Source organism: Myiozetetes cayanensis, unplaced genomic scaffold, assembly GCF_022539395.1.
Source record: "Myiozetetes cayanensis isolate MyiCay16 unplaced genomic scaffold, myiCay2020 scf17, whole genome shotgun sequence".
In the NCBI taxonomy this organism is placed as follows: Eukaryota; Metazoa; Chordata; class Aves; order Passeriformes; family Tyrannidae; genus Myiozetetes; species Myiozetetes cayanensis.
The window spans coordinates 5,776,768-5,798,377 of record NW_026087378.1 but is presented as its reverse complement, the minus strand read 5'-3'; the positions used below and the strand labels follow the sequence as shown (position 1 = coordinate 5,798,377).

Genomic DNA, 21,610 nt, shown 5'->3' with positions numbered 1-21,610 from the left:
CAGCCTATGAAAGCATACCCGAGAATCTCAGAGTGATTTGGACTGGAAGAGACCCTGAAGATCATCTCGTTTCACCCCTGCCATGGATGGGCAGGGACACCTTACACTAGACCAGGATGCTCCAAGCCCTGTCCAACCTGGCCTTGAACACTTCCAGGGATGGGGCAGCCACAGCTTCTCTGGGCAACCTGTGCCAGGTCCTCACCACCTTGGGAAGAATTTCTTCCCAATGTCCCACCCATCCCTGCTCTCTCAGGAGGAAGCCGCTGCCTCCATGCCCTTGAAAAAAGTCCCTCCCTATCGTTCAGGCTCGCTCCCCATGGGGTAGCCCCCGGTTGCGAAGCAGCCTTGGCCAAGGCCATGGGGTTTGGTTAATGTTTATTCACCAGCAAGCAAGGACCTACTCGCTGTCTCCTCCACCTCAGCTGGCCTGGTCTCACCGAGCCACTCGCAGTCCTTTACTGCAGAGGTGCAACCTGTCCCACCATCACCCCTTACACCGCACAGCCAGTGGCAGGGAGCCATGTGGCCGGGGCTAGGGCGACCGGAGCTGTGTCCGGGGCCGAGTCCGAGTCCAGGGAGAAAAGTGTTTTATGTCCTGACCCCACTCCCGGGGCCCCGGAGCAGCGTGTCCGGGGCCGGGCGGAGCATCCCTCCTCATCCCTCCCCATCCCCGACGCCGTCCGGCCGAGGCACCGCCCGCCGGTCCCGCAGGGCCGTGTGGGATCTGTAGTTGTCGGCGGCGCCGGCGCAAGCGCTGCCGCCTCATCCCTCCATCCCTCCATCCCGCCCGGCGCTCTGCGGGGCCATGGCCGCCCGCTCCCTGCGGCGCTTCGGGACCCTCCTGCCGCTCTGCGGCTCGGCTCGGCAGGGCAGGTACGTGGGGCGGAGTGGGGCGGGCTGGGGGGGACCCGGGGAGTCCCGCTCCCGTGGAGGGCTCGGGGCAGACGTGGCAGAGCCGCGGGGCCGGGCCCGGGCAGGCGCCGCACCGGGGGCGGGAGCGGACCTGAACCTGGACCCGGACCTGGACCCGGACCCGGACCTGGACCCGGACCCGGACCCGGACCCGGACCCGCATCCGGACCGGGTCTCACCCGGACCCGCACCCGGTCCCCGCCGCTCGAGCATCATCCCCCCGGGAGGTCCCCGCATCACCACCCAGACCCGCACACTGCCTTCCCCCAGCTACTCGGCAGGGCCTGGAGTAAAATTAAGACTCCGATAATGAAGTTCTTTCCTAGGAAAATATGACTTTTTGAGTAAAAAAAAAAAAATCAATTTTAATTTTTAAGGAAGAGGGTTTCCGCGCTCTCCGAGTCACGTTGTGTGGTGGTTTCCTGCCACTGCGGGTGATTTCTCTGTCTCGCCCATCTGAACCATTTATCCATGAACGACATGTTTAATGCGCTTCCTGGGTTTTACTTTTGGTGGTGAGGCAGCACCCCTGCTATCAAGGTGTTTTGGGTAGTCACAGGAAGACAATTCATGTAACTGTGTCAATATTTAAGCAGAAAAACAGTGCCCAGTCACGTTTTTGGACATCACGATATATGGCACCATAAAAATGCTTTGGGTATTTAGGTGAAATGTGGACAGGTGAAGTGAAAAGGAAGAAAGTCAAAATGCTTATTAGTTGTTTTTTTCTCCAGAAAAAAACCACCACCAAAAGACCATTTAAATGCAATAAAATAATTCTGCAGAGTGTAATAGAAGTAAATGTGTTTGGGACTAAATGGAAAGATGTGTGTCAGGAAATCCTTCCTCTTTCATGTTCCCTCATATGTGTGAAAACTGGTTTGCCCCTCCTAAAATGTGGACTGAGTGTGAAATAGGTGACTGATGGAGCTCAGCAGGCTTCTGTTGTGGAGGATCCTGGGACCTGCTGTCGGTGTGAAGCTTCTCTTTGTACACAAAGTTCTTTGTGGCCTTGCCTGGGTCACTCCCAGTGGGAACAGCAAGGCAGGGGTGGTGGGGCCCAGGCTCCCATCCTGGGACTCCTTACAACCTGGACTGGCTTAGTCTGGTTTAGGGAGCCTCCTGCCCAATTTACAGCCATCCTGTGTGGAGGTGCACTGTACAAGCTTGTTCTCCAGCTTCATTGAAGAAGAGCCCACATAGTGTTATAGAATCAGAGAATATCCTGAATTGGAAGGGACCCACAGGGATCACTGAGTCCAACTCCTGGCTCTGCAGAGGACACCCCAACAATCCCATAATGTGCCTGAGAGTATTGCCCAAACACTCCTTGAGCTCTTGGTCAGCCTTGGGACCGTGACCACCGCCCTGGGGAGCCTGTTCAATGCCCAACCAACCCTCTGGGGGAAGAACCTTTTCCCAATATCCAGCTTAACCTTCCCCTGACACAGCTCCAGTTGTTCCCTTGGGTCCTGTGACTGGTCACAGAGAGCAGAGATAGGTGAGGAAGCTGAAGACTGTGGTGAGGTCTCCCCTCAGTCTTCTCCAGCTGAAGAAGCCAAGTGCCCTCAGTTGCTCCTCATATGGCCCATCCAGATCCTTCACCATCTTCATGTCCCTCCTTTGGATGCTCTCTAACAGCTCTAGGTCTTTCTTACCTTGTGGGGCCAAAACTCTTCTCAGGACTCTGAGGCCACCCCAGTGCAGAGCAGAGCAGGACAATCCCTGCCTCGAGTGGGTTAGTCTCTGGTATCACTCAGTGATGAAACAGAGCAATGGAATTGGGAGTAATTAGATTTCCTTCCAAAGCAAGCTCATCAGAGAAGAAACACTGATGCAGATGTTTCTGTTCATCTCAGCAGTTGTGTGCTTTGTCATGTTGATTTGCAAGGAGGGAGGAGTGTTTTATGAGGGGTGGGGAAGGACCCTTGTGCTTAGAGAGAGCATGGCGGTCACTTTTGGATGTTTGGGTATGGTGCTATCCTGCCTGTGCTCCAGAAAGAGGTGATACTATTGTATATCTGACCAGAGACCTGTTCTCATCATTTAAATTCTGATCTTTAAGGACAGTTGTCTTAAACCATGTGGCTGCAATCAACTTCTCTGCTACATCTGGTCTGTTTGGCTTTCTGTGACATCCCTTTGTCAAACTTTTGGTATCACCAGCTTACTTGTGTAACCCCTTCACACGCCCTGAGACTTCCACGTGTCTGTCACTTAAGGATGTGTCAGCTTCCTCCCGTGGGATTTCTTCCTATTTTTAGGGCAGCTGTGATCAAGACAGTGTTTAGGAGATGGAACAGAGTCAGTGGACAGGCTGTAAATAGCACTTGCCCCTTCCTGTGGAGTATTTTTTTCGTCCTGAAGGAAGAAGTAAATTGAGTGGCATTTTCAATCCTTCCTAAGAACTCTTCCTAAGAACTCCCTTTAGAGCCAGTCTGTGGTTCTGGTTTCTTGCCTGCAACTTCTGAGGCAGGCTCATCTGAGCAGCACGTGATACCCGGGGCATGTCCCTGCACGGGGGAGTGTTCTGTGAGTTGGTTTCACAGGCAGGAGAGAGGAGTCCATGCAGGGAGCTCCCTGCTCCACGTAGGCAAGTCCCTGGATGCTGAGGCACCGGCTCATCCCTGCTCCTCTCCTCCTACGCTCCGAAACACACCCATTCCTGTAGAGTAACTCTCTTGCAGAGGAAAATGTCTCACTAACCTTTGCTTCTTGGGTGCAAAAGAGTTAACTAAGTTGCGTAGCCTATTTTTAAGACACCGGAGTGTAATCTGTGAGAGGCCCCGCAAGATTTCTCAGCTGCTTTTCAGGTTGCTTGGTTCATCTGTGGCATGGTTGATTTCCTTCCCCGCAGCTCTTTAAATGAAATGTGAGACCATAAAGGACAAAGCTTGTAGTTGGTGCTTAGCGTGGACACACCTTTATGTGCAAAGAAAGCTTCACAGATTGATTTTGAAGGCTTGGTGAAGGGGGTCCTGCTCTCTCCTCCCCTCCAGTCTGGTCTACTTTTTGTAACTTTGAGAAAGTACTGTGTTAATCAGTCAACAAAGTAAGTGTAACAGGCATTTTAAAAATCATTCAAGATGGGGTGTTGATCCCCAAATAGATCTATCTGCAGCCAGGGATAAAATGTGGGGTTTTTTTCCTGTGTTAGCATTCCTGGGGCCCTCAATAGCTGGGCAGCTTTTGAAAGGAGCCCAGGGGCAGCCCCTCACCTGGTTCTTTAAAGACTAGTCTGAGGAAGGTCCTATCCTAGAACAAGTGTAAGTAGCAGAAGCACTGTTAAACTTGTATTTGGCATGTAATTTGTTGAAAAAGAGTGAGTGGTTTAACATACAGATCATATTTTCAGTACCCACTTAATAAAAAAATGCATATGCAAATATCTTCACGTGGGAAAAGGAAGTTTGTCATTAGTGTTGTGGGACTTTTAGCAACCTGGTGTTAAAGACTAAATGAGGGAGCATCTGGGCTGCTAAACACCAGGTGTTAGGAGATGCTTGATGGTCTTTGGGCAGATATAGATCTCTTGAACTGTGCTTTGGTCCTATAGATGAGCCAGTCTGAACCACCCAAAGGGGGACACCTCATCTGTTCTCCATATCTCTCCAGGCTTCACATGTTTGTCCCCTCTGGTATTGTCACTTGCACTCATCTGATCTGTCAGCAAAACTATTCAGGGACACAGACAGAAAACTCTTTTTTGTTTTGTAGGGTCAGTTTTCATCTGGTTTAACTCCATGAAACTTAATTCTGCTCAACGCCAGTGCTGGAATAAGGGGAGCAAACTGTAAGCCCAGCTGGACTGCTGAACAACACTGAGGTCTCATGAGTGGTTTGATAGACCCCAAAACAAACTGTGCACTTCTGTGACAGCATACATGAGCAATACAGCCTTGCTAAAATGTGAAAAAGGTTAATGGAACAGGCCTGGTAATGTGAACTCAGCTGTATTGATTCTGGGACCTAAATTAGTGTCTCTGTGCAGCATGGAATTGTGCTGTATAACCACAGGGGTTGGAGTCAGTGCCAGTGCAGGGATTTCTGGGCCTTGCTGAGTTTCACTGGCTAGGTGTGCACTTAATGTTTGCAAAACATTGCATACAGGGGCTATAGGACATTGCATAAAGAGGATGTTGAAAGCCCTGCTGAGAGGTGTTCCCAAAAAAGGAGACACCCTTGTGAAGTGTGTACTGAAGTGCTTCCTAAATGGAGCTGGTTTGGCAGTAAATTGTACTTTGTTCTGCAGACTCTTCCTGGTGTAAGGTGTGACAGGGAGGGCGTGGATGAGGCTTTGGCCTCATGCTGGCAGGAATGGGCCCTGTCTAGGTCAGTTTGTAAAAGCAAATGTAGTAGGAGGAAGAGTGAAACAGAATCAAGGAATCACAGAATCATTTAGATTAAAAAAGATCAGGAGGGTGGTGGAGTCGCCATCCCTTGAGCTGTTCAAGGAACGACTGGACATGGCAGTCAGTGCTCTGATCTGATTGACGAGGTGGGGATCAGTCACAGGTTGGACTCAATGATCTTGGAGGTCTTTTCCAACCTCAGTGATTCTGTAAAAATCTGACTCTTTTCAAGGTATGCCAGAGAAGTGCTGTACAGCCTCTGTAGTGCCATGCGAGTCTAAAATAAAAGAATTTAAAACCACCAGTCTCTTTGTGTTTCTGTGCTAGTTATCTGTATTTTCTGAAAAGAACTAAAATTGTGTCTAGAATCCTATGTATCTTTTTTTAGAGAACCTGTTTTTAGTAATGACACTAAACCAGAATTCTCAATGACCCTGGTGATATTAACTTTCCTTTGTCACTAGTTTGCATTTCAGAGGGTCCGCCTGTGTTTTCAGCACTGCAGCTCAGCAGAGAAGTACAGGAGACGAGTGTGGCCCAGAAGATCCCCATGACGAGCCCAAGCATCCTCTTTCTGACTGTGCCTTGGAGCACAAAGCCATCAAATTGGAAGAACAAGTCCGAGATTTGACTGTGAGTGTGGTGCTGGTGGCACCATGATGTCTTTGGTTCAGTCCCCTTGACTTGGTCTGTCTTTCATCCCTGGACTTTTCCCTAAATGCTGTAACAGGCACAAACAGTGCTGCTGTGCTGTGGCAGCCTTCAGAGCAGCTGTGCTCTGAGTGTGAGAGGGGGAGACTCCAGTCTGCATTCCGCAAAAACGCCATCTGTCAGTAGTACCAGCAGTAGGACACTGATAGCACGATCCTGGCAGGCAAAGCTGTGTGTTGGAGCTGGTCTGGTCAGTTCTTTCACAGCATTGTACAGAGCCAGTGGCAGTACTTTTGTGCTCATCAGCATCATGTATTGTCACAGAACCACAGAATATCCAGAGCTGGAAGGGACCCTCAGGGATCATCCAAGTCCAACTCCTGGTCTTGCAGAGGACACCCCAACAATCCCACCCTGTCCCTGAAAGCGTTGTCCAAACACTCCTTTAGCTCTGTCAGCCTTGGGGCCGCGACCACTGCCCTGGGGAGCGTGTTCAGTGGCCAATCACCCTCTGGGGGAAGGACTTTTTCCTAATATCCAACCTAACTCTTCCCTGACACAGCTCCAGCGACTCCCTTGGGTCCTGTCACAGGTCCCACAGAGCAGAGATCAGAGCTGCCCCTCATGAGGAAGCTGCAAACCCTGGTGAGGTCTGACCTCAATCTCGGGCTAAACAAGCCAAGTACCCTCAGCTGCTCCTCCTATGGCCCCTCTATATCCTTCACAGTTTTCATGTCCCTCCCTTGGATGCTCTCTAACAGCTTTGTGTCCCACTGGGTCCAGATTGTCCAAGAAGGAATGTCCTTTTCAGTGACAGTGATGTGAGGGAAATAGTAGGGATCATGTTACATATTGAAGAACACAAGTGACTAAGGAGGGAATTAAATACTGCTTCACTGGGCAGTTCTTGAGATGATCACCCTGAGTGATAAATCATGTGTTCACAGATCTGTGGCTGAAACCATCAGCTGCCTGCTGGAGAAAAGGGTGTCTCAATAGCCACAGTGAGTCACAAAAAAAGCAACAACCTGAGAGCTGGTGTTCAGTTGAATTCAGTCATTCAGTGCCCAGAATACTTCTGACCTGCCTCTTTTCAGGGAGTTGCAGTTTTTGCTTAATCAGTAGAAGGACTGCATGTTATAAAAATGCAGAAGCCTGGCACAGCCTTCTGACATGAAGAGGGCTCTTTATAAAGCATTTCTGGGGGGTTCACAACTGTCAGGAAATGCGTTTTACTTCCTTGTTTGATGTCTCCCCTTGCTGTTGTGGTTACAGGAGCGATACCGGAAAGCCTTGGCAGATTCCGAGAATGTCCGGAGGAGAACGCAGAAGTTTGTGGAAGATGCCAAGCTCTTTGGTAAGCGATAGAACCGTCTTTACTGCAGTGGCCTGTCTGCCTGAGCATAAAATGCTGATCAACAGCTTTTCTCTCCCCCAGTCCTGCCCTCCTTTGTTCATTGTGAAGTCTGGCATGACGTTTGGCCTGGGCTCTTGGTGTCTGGGCTTACTCGCTATTTTGTCTGTATGTCCAGCTGTGTCCCGTCTATCAGGTTTACCTCAGGGACTGTTTTGTGACTATTTAAAAAGAAAGTAGGCCCAGTGCAGCTGAGTGTAGTTCTGCTGACTTGGTTGAAATTACAGGCTTGGCTGTATGCTGAGGATCGGCTCCAGCAGGGTGTATTTTATACTCAGCTGTGTCATCAGGTTGTGATCTCCTTTGCTATATTAACAGCCTCTTCCCTCCTGCTCTGGCTTTTAGGAGGTATATCCTACCTGGGACAACAGTTATCAATCCCTGTATCAAATATTTAAAATTTCTAAAAGAAGTGTTTTATTATTGGTGAAATGAGCTGAATTTGTGCCTTTGGCAACAGAGGCAGTTGAAGGGGGGAAAAGGTTCTGTTTAATCATTGCACTCTGTCAGGACCATCTCTGAGAATGAGAAACTGTTTTTTTCCATAATGCATGAATCTCAGGAGGTTTACTGGTAGTAGCCTTGAAATTAGAGCTACTGTATTTTCTTACCTTCTACCCGTTGAGCTACAAAATGGCTGATGAGTTCAGGGGTAATCAACAATGGGATAATTGATACTGAGAGGGGTTTTTTGAGCTCTTTGCATTTTATATGCAATATGCTTCAGAGTTGAAGAAAAAATATTTTCTTCATTGGAAGTTTTTCACAGAGTGAGGCATGGGGGTCTGTAGAGCATTAAAACAGACTCTAGTGCAAGAGGAAAATCTGAAAGCAGATTGTAGTAAGGTGGGTGTTGGTCTCTTTTCCTAATTAACAAGCGATGAGATAAGAGGAAACAGCCTCATGTTGTGGCAGGGGAGGTTTAGAATGGATATCAGGAAAAATTTCTGGCTGATTTTCCTGAAATTTCTACGCTGCGTAATAAACCACTTCTGGAAATGTGTTCAACCTAACCCCATTTTTCTAAGGAAAGAAACTACGTGGCTTTCTATGACCAACACAAGGACCCTTTTGTCTAGTCCTTCCTCAGTGGTTTTAACTTATAAATAAAATTGGGGATGTACTTCTGAATAGATGTGTATTGTTTTTACTTCCCCACATTGTGTTTGTTCCCCGTGGCATTTGTGTGAGCTGCTTGGCAAAACAGTGAAGTCAGTGGGACTGTATGAGAGGGTATGGAGCAGAGTCCTAAATGACAAGTGTTAGTTGCAAAAAACTATTTGGAGGGAAATACTAAGCTTCTGCTTTGTCAGGAATACCTGACATATAGATATCTACATGTTGATGTGTATAGATATACATTTCCTGCATATTTCTTGATTTGGGGAGTCTTTAGATTACTATTAATGTTAAAGCTTTGGTTGCAGAAGACACTGTCTGCTCTCACTAAATTAACAGTAACAGCTTTAGAGATGCTTTCCAACTGCTGTGACTTTGTGCCTGTCATTGGTACTGTAGCTCTGTATGTTCTGTAAACTGTCCTCCATTTACTTAGTGCTTCTTTGTGCCCGTAGGGATCCAGAGTTTCTGCAGGGACCTCGTGGAGGTAGCAGATATCTTGGAGAAGACTGCCGAGAGCGCCGCGGGAGAAGCGGAGCCCAGTAACCCAAACCCAACCCTGAAGAAGATCTACGAAGGCCTCTCCCTCATAGAGGCCAAGTTGCAAAGCGTGTTTGCCAAGCACGGCCTGCAGAAGATGAACCCCGTTGGTGGCAGATACGACCCCTACGACCACGAGATCGTCTGCCACGTCCCCGCCGAGGGGATGCAGCCGGGCACGATCGCGCTGGTGACGCAGGACGGCTACAAACTCCACGGCCGCACGATCAGACACGCGCTCGTCGGCGTGGCAGTGGAGTCCCAGGAGTGACCTGGGGTCCCCTCTGCCACCTGGGACCTTCCTGAGCTGGGGACCTCCCCCCGCCCTCAACACTCAGAGCTGCAGCTGCATGTATTTACTTATTTATTGAGCTAGGTTTGTATCGTATGATGGCTTCTTGATAATGTGTGCGGTCATTTTGCCGTTGATTTGGAGGTACTTGTATATTTAATAATACTTTTTGGGGTCCATGGAGTAGTAGTAGGAGTCCTGCTATTTGTCAGAAACGTGGCACTGTAGCCCCTTTCTCCTTTGCTCGTTTCTCCATTAAGATTTGTATGGGGAAGAGATATGGGAGAGAAAGGGAAATTCCCTGAGAGCTAAGGAATCTTGTCTCCCAGTTCCATCTCTGAGATAGACTCCTGCAGTCGCCTTCAGGGAAGTAACTTCTCTGCCTCAGTTTCCATAGCTGTATTAAGGGACTATAATAATACTTACTGACCTACCTCACAGGGATGTGATGAGGCTTTTCCTTTGTAAAGGACTCGGAAAAGTCCAAAGGGACAAGTATTATTATCAGCTGGTTTTGGTGTCTTCCCTTGTCCCCAGGCCCCTCGGATGGGGATGAAGATGATCACTTGAAATGACATTTAGCGGCAGCTTTTTCTTATGTCGCTTCAGGAGAACAATCCCAAATTCATGAAATCTCTGTCGTACAACAGTTGAGTAGAGATGAGTGTTTAAAGAGAATTCTGTTGTTTGGTCAGACTAACATGTTAATATTTCTTCTCCAGGTAAAATTTCACCTTGCCTCCTTGCCCAGAAGTAAAACAGGGAACAGTGATTGTGTTGGAGGGAAAAAACTGTTCTTAAATCTCTTATTCTCCAACCAAAATGTATATTTTAGAGGAGAGTAATTTCTCTTCCCTGATGGGTATTTGTGCAGTTTTCAAGCATGATAAACTATGTGCTCTTTGTTGCAGCTGCTGGCAAAATGGAGATGTGCCCTTAAGCGGGAAATCTGGACTGCTCTATTTGCTCAGATAACACAAACTTCCAGTTCACATTCAGATTCTACTTTTGTGTGGTCACAGTAAATAATAAACCTTTTGGGTTTTGACGCGAGGAGGAAAATCTTCTCTGCTAAAAGTCTCAAGTGCCCTTGAACCAATTTTAGCAGCGGTGACAAGGAAGCAAGAGAAGCAGAAGGCTGAGGAAGCGAAAGCTGACCTCGAGCTGTCCTCTTAGTTGGAGGCATGTTGTTGTCACAGCACGGCATATGTATTTCCCAGTGGCCCTATTGCCTGGGAGTCCATTTGTCTCAGCTGAAAGGATGCAGTCACTGAGGAAGATCAGAGTTTTAACCCTTTGCAGAGCAGCAAGCAGTCAAATGACAGAAGAACAGATAAGCCAGCTGTGGTCTGCACTACACAAAACCAGGAATGGTTGTTTTCAGGTTGTTTCTTACTGATTTGTTAATTGCTGCCTTTTTACTTTCTGGAATTGGATCCATGGCCTGACAGATCCACTTACAAAAATGCTTTATTTATAGTGGATGCCATCACTTGGTTTGGAAGGAAGCTTATTCTTCTCCCATTCTTTGCAGGCTTTGGTTGCAAAACCCTTTTGTGATGGACTTCAAGATTACTGCAGCTATCAACAGTCTTTCATTGGAGAGACTGTGTGCAGCTAGTGGGTTGTCATTCCAGAAATTTAAGGAAGATGCACATTTCTGACATGCTCCATGCAGCCTGTTTTAGTGCCAGCTGTGGGATGACTTTTTGGAGTGTGGGTTCCTGCCTCTGCTTAGTATGTTCTCAGGCTGGTACTTGAGATTTCAACACTGAAACTGCTTCCTGGCAGCATTAGCTCACTTCGAACAAACTTCTTGTTTTACCATGTTGTTGGGAATTTCAGAGATAAACAGAACTTCCTACTCATTGTTTTGCTGGTCTCTGTGCTGACCAGGTCACCAGGGTACGCTGTTTCTCCAGAAAAGCATAGATAAAATACGAAATGTGGCAATGCAAGTCTTGCTTTTCTCTCTCAAAACTGTCTCCAGCCTGTTCTGAGGAAAATCTGTCCTCGGCTGGAAGAAGCAGTTGAGTTCTCTGCTGCCTCTTCAGCCTCTGCTGTATCAGCTGAGTCTTTTTGCAATATGAGGGGAGAGCTGGTTATGGAAACTAACTTTGAATGTGAAACTTTATAAGGTTATAAGGAACCAAACAAAAGCAAAGGCATTTTACACAACATGTAGGTTTCAGTCATAGAAAGGCTGCAGCTTACCTGAGCCAGATTTAAAAAGCAGTGTGTGAACAGAAGTGATGGGATCCAAATCTTCCTTAAACTCACCCATGAAGCCACTTGACTCTGAAAGTATTCTACAGCTACTCTGTCCAACGTGGGACTGTTTGCAAATCCTGCCTGTCTCCTCAGCCAGTACCCATCCGTTTTTGCCTTAAAGAAATACCCTAAAATGCACTCCAGACCTTCTGTCTGTACTAAGAGAGTATTGATTCAGCTGGTAGATCTGGGGTCCACTTTCACTGAGGCACTGTTGTGTGGTGGAGCAGGAATCTGAGGGATCCAGTTCCTGTGCAGTCTTTCCCACCCTCACAGAAGTCCTGTTTAATTTTGGGCAAGCTGTTTTCCCAGCTGAATCCATGGAACTTCAACAGGATCCTGTCAGGCTTTTATGATTCCTTTGAAATATACCCATTGCTGAGAGACTCTTTCACAGATGTTACCAAAGAGATAAATCCTGTAGCTGTTGTTAGTCCTAGTTTCTTCTTCCTTTGAATGGTGAAGTGAAAATGAAATAATCAAACCCGGATTCCATCACAGAATCCAGATTTCCTAGGCAAAATTTGATTCTCTTGCCTTTCAAGCACACTTAAATGATCTCTTCTGTCCTGGATGAGATTGTGTAAGGGTGGGAGTAAGAATTTCTCCTCTGTTGGTCGTTGCTGCCTTGTCTGCCCTGTTTGGGTAACTCTTGCAGAGAGGAGATTGACACATGAGCTGCTTCTCTCCAGTCACTTTATCCAATGACTGTTTAATAAAACACAGGAATACGTTAGCAGGGAGGGAATATCAGAGGAGAGGAAGTGTCATGTTTCTCTCAGCCGTTTCTGCTCAGTTTGCCCAGCCACGAAGAGCTGGAGCTGGGAATGCAGACTACTAGACCAGATGTGGTGGTGTGTGGACCTGCATTTCCACCCTTGGGAAGTGGGCAGCCGCCCTGAATGCGGGCATTTGCCACCTTCTGTGACCTTGCCATGCCCTGTCAGCAGGACCTGTTTGAGTGGATCACCTGGACGAGGCTCCAGCGCCACTGTCACGATCATGGCAACGTCTTAACTGACCAGAAGCAGTGCAGAATGTGAATGTCGCTTCGTGAACCTTAACTTCTCAGTGCTTCAGCAGCAGAGCTTCTGTTGAAAGAGCTGTGATCAGTCAACAGCTATTAGCAGTCCCTTAATTAAAAAAAAAAAAAAAGTATTTAAGTTTTATATTGTGAATATTGTAGTATTTTTTTATTTTAAAACTTGAGGTGTTTTGATAATACTTGCAAAGTCAAATGAACAAAGCGTTGCTAATCTCCAAAAATCTAAATCCATTTAGTTGGTGGGAAACCTGTAAATATTGTAATTTTTTTGTGTGTATTTCTGTGCTCTTTTTTTACCCAAAGGTTCTGGCTGTACAAAAGAGACTGACATGTGGGAGAGGTGCAAGCAATTGACAACAACATTTGAGTTAATGTTGGAAAGGGCTGATTTCCTTTAGATGTCCTGATACTGTTCATTTGCTAATAAAACAAAAGAACTGCAGTTGCTTCTCTTTCCTTTTTCCTTGCCCCAAACTGCTGCTCATTCCAACTCCAACCATCTGGGAGTGCACATTGGAAGGTTCTCTTTATTCCTGATCCAGTTGTGATAAGGGTTGTTGTCCATGGCAGACTTAGAATCAGAGTGGTTTGGTTTGGAAGGGACCTTAAAGATCATCTCCTCCCACACCACCCCCCCATGGGCAGGGACACCTTCCACTATCCCAGGTTGCTCCAAGCCATGTCCAGCGTGGCCTTGAACACTTCCAGGGATGGGACAGCCACAGCTTCTCTGGGCAACCTGTGCCAGGGCCTCACCACCCTCACAACCAAGAATTTCTAATACCTAATCTAAGCCTACTCTCAGTTTGAAGCCATTAGTCCTTGTTCTGTCACTGTAGTTCCCAATGAAGAGTTCCTCTCAGGGGGGATTTGTTGGAGAAGAGGCTTTCTCTGTAGAGTGTGTTTGTAACAGATCTGATTCTCCCTTCCTGAGTCCTCTGCAAAAATAGCTGGGCCTCTGTTCCTGGCTTTGCCTTGACTGTTGGTGCCATGTGGGTGGGCCTTGTTCTCCCACAGCTCTGAATGCCCCTGGGCACTTCTCACTAGTACAAAAGCATCTGCAAAAGACCATTTACAAATGGCCTTTAGGAGGTGAGATCTAGATTTCTGTGCTAAAGATCTGCCAGCAAAGTCAGATGTGATGCAGAGGTGATGTCCCAGTATAGGAGCTTTTCTTCATTCTGTCTGAAATGCTCAGTGTTCTCCATGATGGCATTGCTTGGTGTAACCAGTCCAGACCAGGAAATCCTGCTGCTGCGTTAGGTAATTTCTGGCTCTGCTGGTTTTTGTCTGCAGCAACAGTGAGAGTTGGGAGTTCTCAAGCCACAACCACTGCCATCTGCAGAAAAGCATCACAGCTTGTGAGCGAGGGGCAGAGCATTTTGCTTATGGCACAGTATTCCAGAACGCCTGCAAGCAGGGCATGGGCAGCCTGAGAGGGAGGGGATTGGGAGCAGTGCTGACCCGGCTCCTCGGAGCCCTGCTGTGTGCAGATTTCTTGTCGCCCACAGCCATGGGGAAATCAGGCTGCTTAAGTAAGAGCTTGTTAAAACATGAGGCATGCTGCAAAGATATTTGTGTGCTGTGTTTTAAGCTGCTTTGGGAGCATCATCTCCCCATCCTGGTGGGTCAGTTCTGCCAGTTGTAATGACTCAGGTGAGCTGAGCAATGGTGGTTTCTGTCTCTGCTCCCCCAAAATGTTCATGCCCGAGTTTCAGGGTTGTATTTGCTCTCCCATGCAGGAACTCAGAAGTGGTTCCTGGCTGGGGAAAAGAGGGGGCCTACACTTGTGTTGTGTTTTCCTGAGACAAAGTTCAGGTAATGTATCTTCAAACAGAAATTTTGTTCCTTAGTAGGGAGCCAGCTCTTGGCTACAGTAGGCTCTGGGTTTGTGATTACATGTCCAACCTGTTCTGGAGTTTTTGCTCAGCCTTTGCTATCCTTTGTAATCTGAGTAGCAGCAGGCTCCCGTGGGATCCCCTTGGCACAAGCTGCTTGCTGCCAGGCTCCTTGTTTAGCCCGGGGCAGAAAGTACAAGTGAAAGCTTGAAATGCCCTTGCTGATGCATGAGCCATGCAGGTTCTAGCCTGCTCCGGGTAGTGAGCACTGTATGCATTGTCCATGTGCAGATGGAGCACATGGAAAACGTGCTCTGGCAGCAGCGTGGCCTGAACACCGTCCTATGGTGCACCCCCAGCACACCGGCATCAGGAGAGAGGGGTGCCGGGGCAGCTCCTGGGCTTGGGCCCTCGATGGCGAGCGGGATGCTGCCGAGCATCCCGGAGCATCGGGCAGGGAAGATGCTCGCCGCAGCTGTGCCTGGGGTTGTCCGTGTGCCACAACCAGCGGTTTGCGATGCGAGGATCCCCCCTCTGCCCCTCAGGGCCGGTCTGCCGGGGGATTTAGTCATCCCAAGGCCCGCGGGGATGCCGTGCCCCGTATCCCCTACCCTCCCCGGGCACAGCGCCCGCCCCGCCTCTGCCAGACGGGCCGGGCCGGGCTCCGGGCTCCGGGCCGGGGCCGATCCGTGCCCGGGCGGGCGGGGCTGGGCGGTGGCGGGGGCGCGAGGGCCGAGCCTGCGGTGAGGGGCGGGCCGGGGCGGGCGCTGCCGGGCCCCGCTCTCCGCGCCATGGCCCCGCCGCCCGCCGCGCTGCTCCTGCCGGCCCTGGCCGCGCTCCTGGCCGTGCCTGCCGCCGCCCGCGCCGCGCCGCGATCCATCGGTAACGAGGGGAGCGGGGCAGTGGCACGGGGTGAGGAGGGGGGCACCCGGCCCGGGTACCGGCAGCAGCACCGGGCCGCCTCCTGCCCGCCTGCCCCGCCGGGGCCGGGAGAGGGGGTACCGCACCCCGGCACGGAGCGCGCTGCCCTGCATCCCTGTCCCCGCTGCATCCCTGTCCCCGCTGCATCCCGCTGCATCCCAGCGCATCCCAGCGGCATCCCCGCCCTCGCAGGCGGTGCTGGTTCCCTTCCCCCCGCGGCCGGGGAGCGTGGCCGGGGACAGCGGCGGGACCCCGGACCCCCGGGGCCCTGCTGACCCGGGCCCCTCGCCGCTCTCTGCCCGCAGCCGTGGTGGGCGCCGGGCTGGGGGGCTCGGCCGCCGCTTACTTCCTGCAGCAGCACTTCGGGCCGCAGGTGCAGCTGGACGTGTACGAGGCGGCCGGCGTGGGCGGGCGGCTGGCCACCGTCACCGTCAACAAGCAGCAGTATGAGAGCCGGGGAGCCTCCATCCACGCCCTTAGTCTCCACATGCAGGACTTCGTCAAGATCCTGGGTGAGCATGGGCATCCCAGCACTTGCGTGGCCTCCCTCTGTGAGCTGGGGGCTGCGGGACCCCCAGGCTCTGTGCCTGGGGCAGTGGGGAGGGTTTCTGCCAGTCCCCCCCAGCATCCCAGGCATGCGGTGATCCCCTTGCTGTCCGTGCACTCCAGCCTGTTGTGCCCTGAGCAGAAAGGGATCAGGTGGCCCAGCAGACCATCAGGGTGAGAGGTCTGGTGGAATTAGTGTTCAAAAAAATCCCCCCAGTTTGTTCCAGTAGGCAGCAGCAACTCCATGGGATGCCCCAACATACAGGATTTGGCTGGAGTCCCAATGCCTTGGGGTCTTGTGCTCCCTGATGCTCCTCCAAGAGCATTTTTGCCCGTCTCTCCCTGCTATGGAGGTGTTGGGCACTGGCCTTTCCCAGCAGCCAGCCAGCCCCAGGGAGCTGTGCGAGCCCAGCGGGGCCGGGGTCCCTCTGCTCCCGACAGGCCTCAAGCACCGGCGCGAGGTGGCCGGGAAGAGTGCCATATTCAGCGGGGAGCACTTCGTCCTGGAGGAGACCGACTGGTACCTGCTCAACCTCTTCCGGCTCTGGTGGCACTATGGCATCAGTTTCCTGCGCCTGCAGATGTGGGTGGAGGAGGTGATGGAGAAGTTCATGAGGTAGGAGAGCCTGCGGGGCTGGGGGTGGACATAGTGGATTTTTCCCAGCACCGACACATCACCAGTTGCCCTGTGCTCCTGTCCCCTCCAGGATCTACAAGTACCAGGCTCATGGCTACGCCTTCTCCAGCCTGGAGGAGCTGCTGCGCTCGCTGGGGGGTGATGCCTTCGTCAACATGACACAGCGCTCGGTGGCCGAGTCCTTGCTGGAGGTGGGCGTCACACAGCGCTTCGTGGACGACGTCATCGCGGCCGTCCTGCGCTCCAGCTACGGACAGTCCGTGCTGGTGCCTGCCTTCGCAGGTGAAGACAGGGACCCCTCTCCTCCCTGTGTGACCCTCCTCAGCACTCAACAGCGGGCAGGCTGTTGAGCCACCTTCCTCTTCCTCTCCACAGGAGCCATGTCACTGGCAGGAGCCCAGGGCAGCACCTGGGCGGTGGAAGGAGGGAATAAGCTGGTGTGTTCGGGTCTGCTGAAACTGACCAAAGCCAACGTCATCCCGGCCAGGGTGACGGGCATCTCCCTGCACAGCTCGGGTGAGCCTGGGCACAGGCTCTGCTCTGGGTGCTGCTGGCCTGGGTGTGGGTCTGGGTGAGGGTCTGGGTGCACCAGGGCGGGAGTTTGGTGGTGGCAGCATGGGGAATGCTGGGGCTGGAGAGCATCCTGGTCCTGGTAAGGCATTTGGGCAAGGGATCAGGGGTCTATCTATCTCATCCCCTGCTCTGACCCAGTGAGGACCCTGCAGTGCAGAAATCAACCCTGAGGTCCCCCTCCCTCCCTCCTTCCCTCATCAGGTCTCTCAGGTCACCCTGTGTCACCATCCTTGTTGGAGACTTGCTCCCCATCCAGCACAAAAGAAGAGTTAGATAGCTGGGGTCTAGGGCATGGGCTGGGCTTGTCTGGAAACTTTCTCCCAGTTTTGATAAAGTCTTTCTGCTGCCCTAAAGTGTCAGCAACTCATCTGTGACCATCAGGTGCTATGGTTGAGTACTGGTATGTACTGGAAAACCAGTAGCATGGAGGCCATGCTAGAAAAGAGAGGGACAGGGCAATACCACTGGGGGCTCAGGGCCACTCCTAACTGTCCACTGTGTCTTTTCAGAGGGCAGAGCCCTGTACCAGGTACACTACGAGAGCAGCGAAGGCCAGGGCTCAGCTTTCTACGACATGGTGGTTGTGACGACGCCCCTGCATCCCAGCAGGAGCAACTTTACCTTTGAGAACTTTGAGCCGCCCATCGCTGACTTCCCCGGAGCCTTCCAGCCCTCCGTCACCTCTGTGGTGCACGGCTACCTCAACTCCTCCTACTTCGGCTTCCCTGACCCCAAGCTCTTCCCTTTCACCAGCATCCTCACCACCGACACCCCCGACCTCTTCTTCAACGCCATGGACAACATCTGTCCCGTCAACATCTCGGCAGCTTTCCGGCGCAAGCAGCCCCAGGAGGCTGCGGTGTGGCGCGTCCTCTCCCAAGAACCACTGGACAAGCACCAGCTGAAGACCCTCTTCAGGTCCTACTACTCGGTGCAGGTGACAGAGTGGCAGACGTATCCCCGCTACGACGCCGCCAAGTCCCTCCCGCCCATCGTGCTCCATGAAAACCTCTTCTACCTCAGCGGCGCGGAGTGGGTGGCCAGCTCCATGGAGATGATAGCAGTGGCGGCCAAAAACGTGGCCCTGCTGGCTTATAACCGCTGGCATCAGGACCTGGAGAAAATCGACCAGAAGGACTTGATGCACAAGGTGAAGACGGAGCTGTGATGCCCGGAGGGCGGTGGGCCGGGAGCTTTGGTGCGGGGTAGCCTGGGGAGTATTTATTGCCTTGGGGAGACCGGGGCTTTGGGGCTGGGGGACAAGGGACAGGCTGTGTCCCAGATGACTGGAACGTGCGTCACCTTCAGGAATACAGTTCCTGCCTAGTGCTGCTGTGTCTGTGCCATGTGCCTCAGTTTCCCTGTTCCCCGTCCACAGGCTCTACTGGAAAGGAGCCTGTGCCTTCTCCCTCGAGAAAGGGCCAATGTGTTTAGGAGGCATCTCAGGGGGCTTTCAAGGGAGAGGCTGGCTGGCATTAGCAGCAGATGAGGGCCTCCTTTTGAGCTGCCTGGCTCCCACCACAGTCCCTCCTTCCTTCCTGGCTTTGCCCCTGTGGAACTCAGTGGTAGGGCTGGCCCTGGCTGGGGCAGGATGTCCCACAGCCTCTGCCATGCCATGCATGTGCATGGAGCTTAACCCTGCTCATGGGCTTGGTGCCCTGGGAATGGGCTGCAGGGTGGGCTGTCTCAGTTCCTGCTGGGTGCTCCCTGTTTCTGGGAGTGTTCAGGCTTCCCCGAGCTCTGAGGAGGCAGAAGAGCCTTGGTGGGAGAAGACTGGGCACCCCGACCCTGGGTGGGCAGGGTGAAGGGGCAGCGTGACAGGCCGAGACAGGGGCCAGCAATGCACTTTATTGAAGACCTCAGAAGCTGCCCAAACCACCAGCCACTCACCCTGGACTGCCTGGGCTGGCACAGAGGAACTTATGGGAGGATTGGGGAGAGCTGGGTGCTACCAGAGCTGTTGCACCGATGGAGGGAACGAAGGCAAGTGGGGACTTCGGGAAGGGAGGAGGCCTGATCCTGCCCAGCCAGAGGGGCCAGCGGGCAGCTGCCTCCCTCTGTCCCCCAGCCCATCCTGCTGAGGTTCGGGGGGCTCAGGGCAGTGGATGTCTCGCTGCAAGGCCACGGGACTGCATAGGCTGGGGGACTTGCAGGGGCTGCCTCTGCTCTGGGTGTCCCCAAAGTGGCTGCTTGGGCTGAGGCTGATGGAGTCTGCAGGGGAATTTCGGGGAGCTGCTGGAGCTGCCATGGCTTTGCGCAGGGGCTCCCTTCTTCCTGATGCTCAGCCAGGTGACCCTCTCCCAGAGGGCTGGGCAAGCTCAGGAAGCAAGAGCAAGCTGGTTAGATGCCCGTGGGTAGCTGCAGGGGTTAGCTTTGCAACCTCAGAAGATGCAGGTGCAGCCCACAGCGATGGTCTCCATGACCATCTGATACTTCTTGTGGCACTTCTTCTTCCCGGAGGGCTTGTGCCCCACCTCTCCTGGCACCTGGCAGAGCAGCCGGCGGACAGGGAGCCGGCTGTAGATGGGAATGCTGGCCATGGTGCGGTCCTCCTGCATCGTGAAGGGGTTGATGCAGCCAGTGCAGAGGCATCGGGCCTCGGGGATGTCCGCTGGGATCCGTGTTGCGTCATGGTTTATGCTGGAGGAAAGGGAAAATGAGACAAGGTTGGAAAGATGGTGAGATGGGAGCAGTGGGTGGCTGGAGAGGGCAATGAAATGGGGTTCTGCATCACATCCTGTTGCACCATCCAGCAGCCACCACAGACCCGTGACGCTGCACCTGTGGCTGCCGCGGTGCTTCCTGGCACAGAGACAAGGCACAGGACCTTGCGTGTCCCCAGGGTCCCTGCCCCAAGCTCACCTGTAGGCCCAGGGGGACAGGCTCCTCCGGTTGGACCTCCAGAGCCTCAGGTTGACCTGGCACTTGGTGTCACCTGGCTCAGAGCTGTTCCTCAGCTGGCGCACCATGTCCTGGATGCTGTGCTCGTAGTCTGCCATGGTGGTGTAAGGGTCGTCCGGGGCCCAGGCGAGGGCAGGGGTGGCTGTTGGGGGCCGTGCCAGGCCCCTTCTCCTGCCCTTCGCTGCCTTGCTTTGATCCTTCGCCTCAGGGACCAGGACCATGGCAAAGGTGAAGATGCAGAGGAGAAGCTGAGGAAGAAGGAGGACGATGTGTGGCTGCTTGGGCTGCAGGACTGGCATGGAAGGGGAGCTCTCCCACTTCCCAGGGGTCAGCAGGTGATGGCAGGACTGCAGTGACTTTGGGATGGCAAGTGCAACCCCCAAAGGAGCTCTGGCCTGCAGGTGAGACCCGTGGAAACATTGAGAGCAGTTTGCAGGGATGGTGAGCACAGGGTAATGATGACCCCAGCTGATGCGTGTGGCTGTGAAGACCCTCACCTTGCAGCTGACAATTTGTGTTGCCCAAAGTGCCCCTCTGCTGCCCAAGATGTGCCCAGTCCCTTCACTGCCCACCCAGCAGCTGCATGCTGGGAGGGATGGGTACACCCTCAGCTCAGGCTGTACCTGGACAGCCTCTGGTTTAAAAGGAGCCTTAGAGATGAGACAGACAAGAATGGGATCTTTATCCAAACCCTCCTCTCCCTCCCTCTGTACTCTGAGGACGGTGAGAGAGAAAAGATGCTTTTTCCTCCCCTTCTCCCTCCAGCTCGCAGGGCCGAGCTGCCGTGTGCTGGCACCCGGCAGGCTGCCCAGCAGTGAACAAAGTTGCTTTCTGTAGTCCTGCTCCCTGCTATTTGTGTCCCTGCAGTCGGCTGAGGCAGCCCCACACCCTGCCCATGGGTGTGCAGTGCCCTGGGACAGGGACCACTCAGCCAGGGCTGTTTTCCCCCTCCACTCGGACTGTCCCAGTTTTGCTCTCCGAGGTTGTTGCATCCTCACCATGCCAGGCATGGGAGCGATGGCCGTAGCAGGTCACAGCAGGCATCTCCAAAGCAAACAAACCCAGGTAGCCACCCGTAAACAACCATACAAATAATTATATTAAGGAAGGAAAACGAGCAGCGAGCCCTGAGCCGCCGTGGAGTCACCTACCAGGTTTGGAGCCCACTCCATGGCCACGGAGGGGCTGACGGCCGCTGTCCTGCAGTGTGGCTGACACCAGAGAGCGAGGGAGCTAAAAAGGGAAAGCCCCAGCCCCTGCTGTGCCCTGCCAGAGGTGTGTCCGGTCCCCAAGGTGCCAGGGAGGCTCGGCGCCGGCAGGGCAAGGGGCCAGTGTGGTCTGGGACTTGGCCACCCGCCGCTGCTCTGGGCACTGGCTCCACGGTGGTGGTGGTGGCTGTGGTTGGTGGCACATCCCCTGGACCAGGCAGCCCGGAGGGGCTCCCTAGGCAATAACCTGCCCTAGGGGGGCAGGGTTTGGTCTCTGCCCTCCATGTGCCACCAACACCAGCTCTGTCCTCAGGAGCCCCTAGACCCTCCTGCCCAGCAGTGAGCCGATGGCACCCATCATTCTCTGCATCCCTAGCCTGTCTGTCC

At 52.7% G+C, this 21,610-nt stretch overlaps 3 protein-coding genes across 3 annotated transcripts; 2 read left to right on the top strand and 1 right to left on the bottom strand.

Moving 5' to 3' along the window:
* The first annotated feature begins 772 nt into the window (after positions 1–772).
* Positions 773–13,041, top strand: GRPEL2 (GrpE like 2, mitochondrial). The gene is made up of 4 exons (XM_050312115.1): positions 773–876; positions 5,732–5,900; positions 7,194–7,275; positions 8,907–13,041. The coding sequence occupies exons 1-4, from the start codon at positions 809–811 to the stop codon at positions 9,260–9,262; spliced, it is 675 nt and encodes a 224-aa protein (XP_050168072.1). The 5' UTR covers positions 773–808; the 3' UTR covers positions 9,263–13,041.
* Positions 13,042–15,190: 2,149 nt separating this feature from the next.
* PCYOX1L (prenylcysteine oxidase 1 like) lies at positions 15,191–18,443 on the top strand. Its single transcript, XM_050311926.1, has 6 exons — positions 15,191–15,319; positions 15,664–15,870; positions 16,346–16,520; positions 16,612–16,823; positions 16,917–17,057; positions 17,624–18,443. The coding sequence occupies exons 1-6, from the start codon at positions 15,229–15,231 to the stop codon at positions 18,280–18,282; spliced, it is 1,485 nt and encodes a 494-aa protein (XP_050167883.1). The 5' UTR covers positions 15,191–15,228; the 3' UTR covers positions 18,283–18,443.
* A 1,052-nt stretch (positions 18,444–19,495) lies between these two features.
* On the bottom strand, positions 19,496–21,187 carry IL17B (interleukin 17B). The gene is made up of 3 exons (XM_050312071.1): positions 21,167–21,187; positions 19,977–20,263; positions 19,496–19,754 (listed from the first exon to the last, which is right to left on the bottom strand). Exons 1-3 carry the CDS (start codon positions 21,185–21,187, stop codon positions 19,496–19,498), a joined length of 567 nt encoding a protein of 188 aa, XP_050168028.1.
* Positions 21,188–21,610: the final 423 nt, after the last annotated feature.

Excerpts from the sequence above, each read along its gene's own strand:
- IL17B (XM_050312071.1), bottom strand. The coding sequence starts at position 21,187 with ATGGAGTGGGCTCCAAACCTG. Across the intron at positions 20,264-21,166 it reads TGGAGTGGGCTCCAAACCTG|CTTCTCCTCTGCATCTTCAC; the intron begins GTAGGTGACTCC and ends CTTCTTCCTCAG. Across the intron at positions 19,755-19,976 it reads CTGTCCCCCTGGGCCTACAG|CATAAACCATGACGCAACAC; the intron begins GTGAGCTTGGGG and ends CCTTTCCTCCAG.
- GRPEL2 (XM_050312115.1), top strand. The coding sequence starts at position 809 with ATGGCCGCCCGCTCCCTGCGGCGCTTCGGGACCCTCCTGCCGCTCTGC. Across the intron at positions 5,901-7,193 it reads AACAAGTCCGAGATTTGACT|GAGCGATACCGGAAAGCCTT; the intron begins GTGAGTGTGGTG and ends TTGTGGTTACAG. Across the intron at positions 7,276-8,906 it reads GGAAGATGCCAAGCTCTTTG|GGATCCAGAGTTTCTGCAGG; the intron begins GTAAGCGATAGA and ends TTGTGCCCGTAG.
- PCYOX1L (XM_050311926.1), top strand. The coding sequence starts at position 15,229 with ATGGCCCCGCCGCCCGCCGCGCTGCTCCTGCCGGCCCTGGCCGCGCTC. Across the intron at positions 15,320-15,663 it reads CGCCGCGCCGCGATCCATCG|CCGTGGTGGGCGCCGGGCTG; the intron begins GTAACGAGGGGA and ends CTCTGCCCGCAG. Across the intron at positions 15,871-16,345 it reads GGACTTCGTCAAGATCCTGG|GCCTCAAGCACCGGCGCGAG; the intron begins GTGAGCATGGGC and ends TGCTCCCGACAG.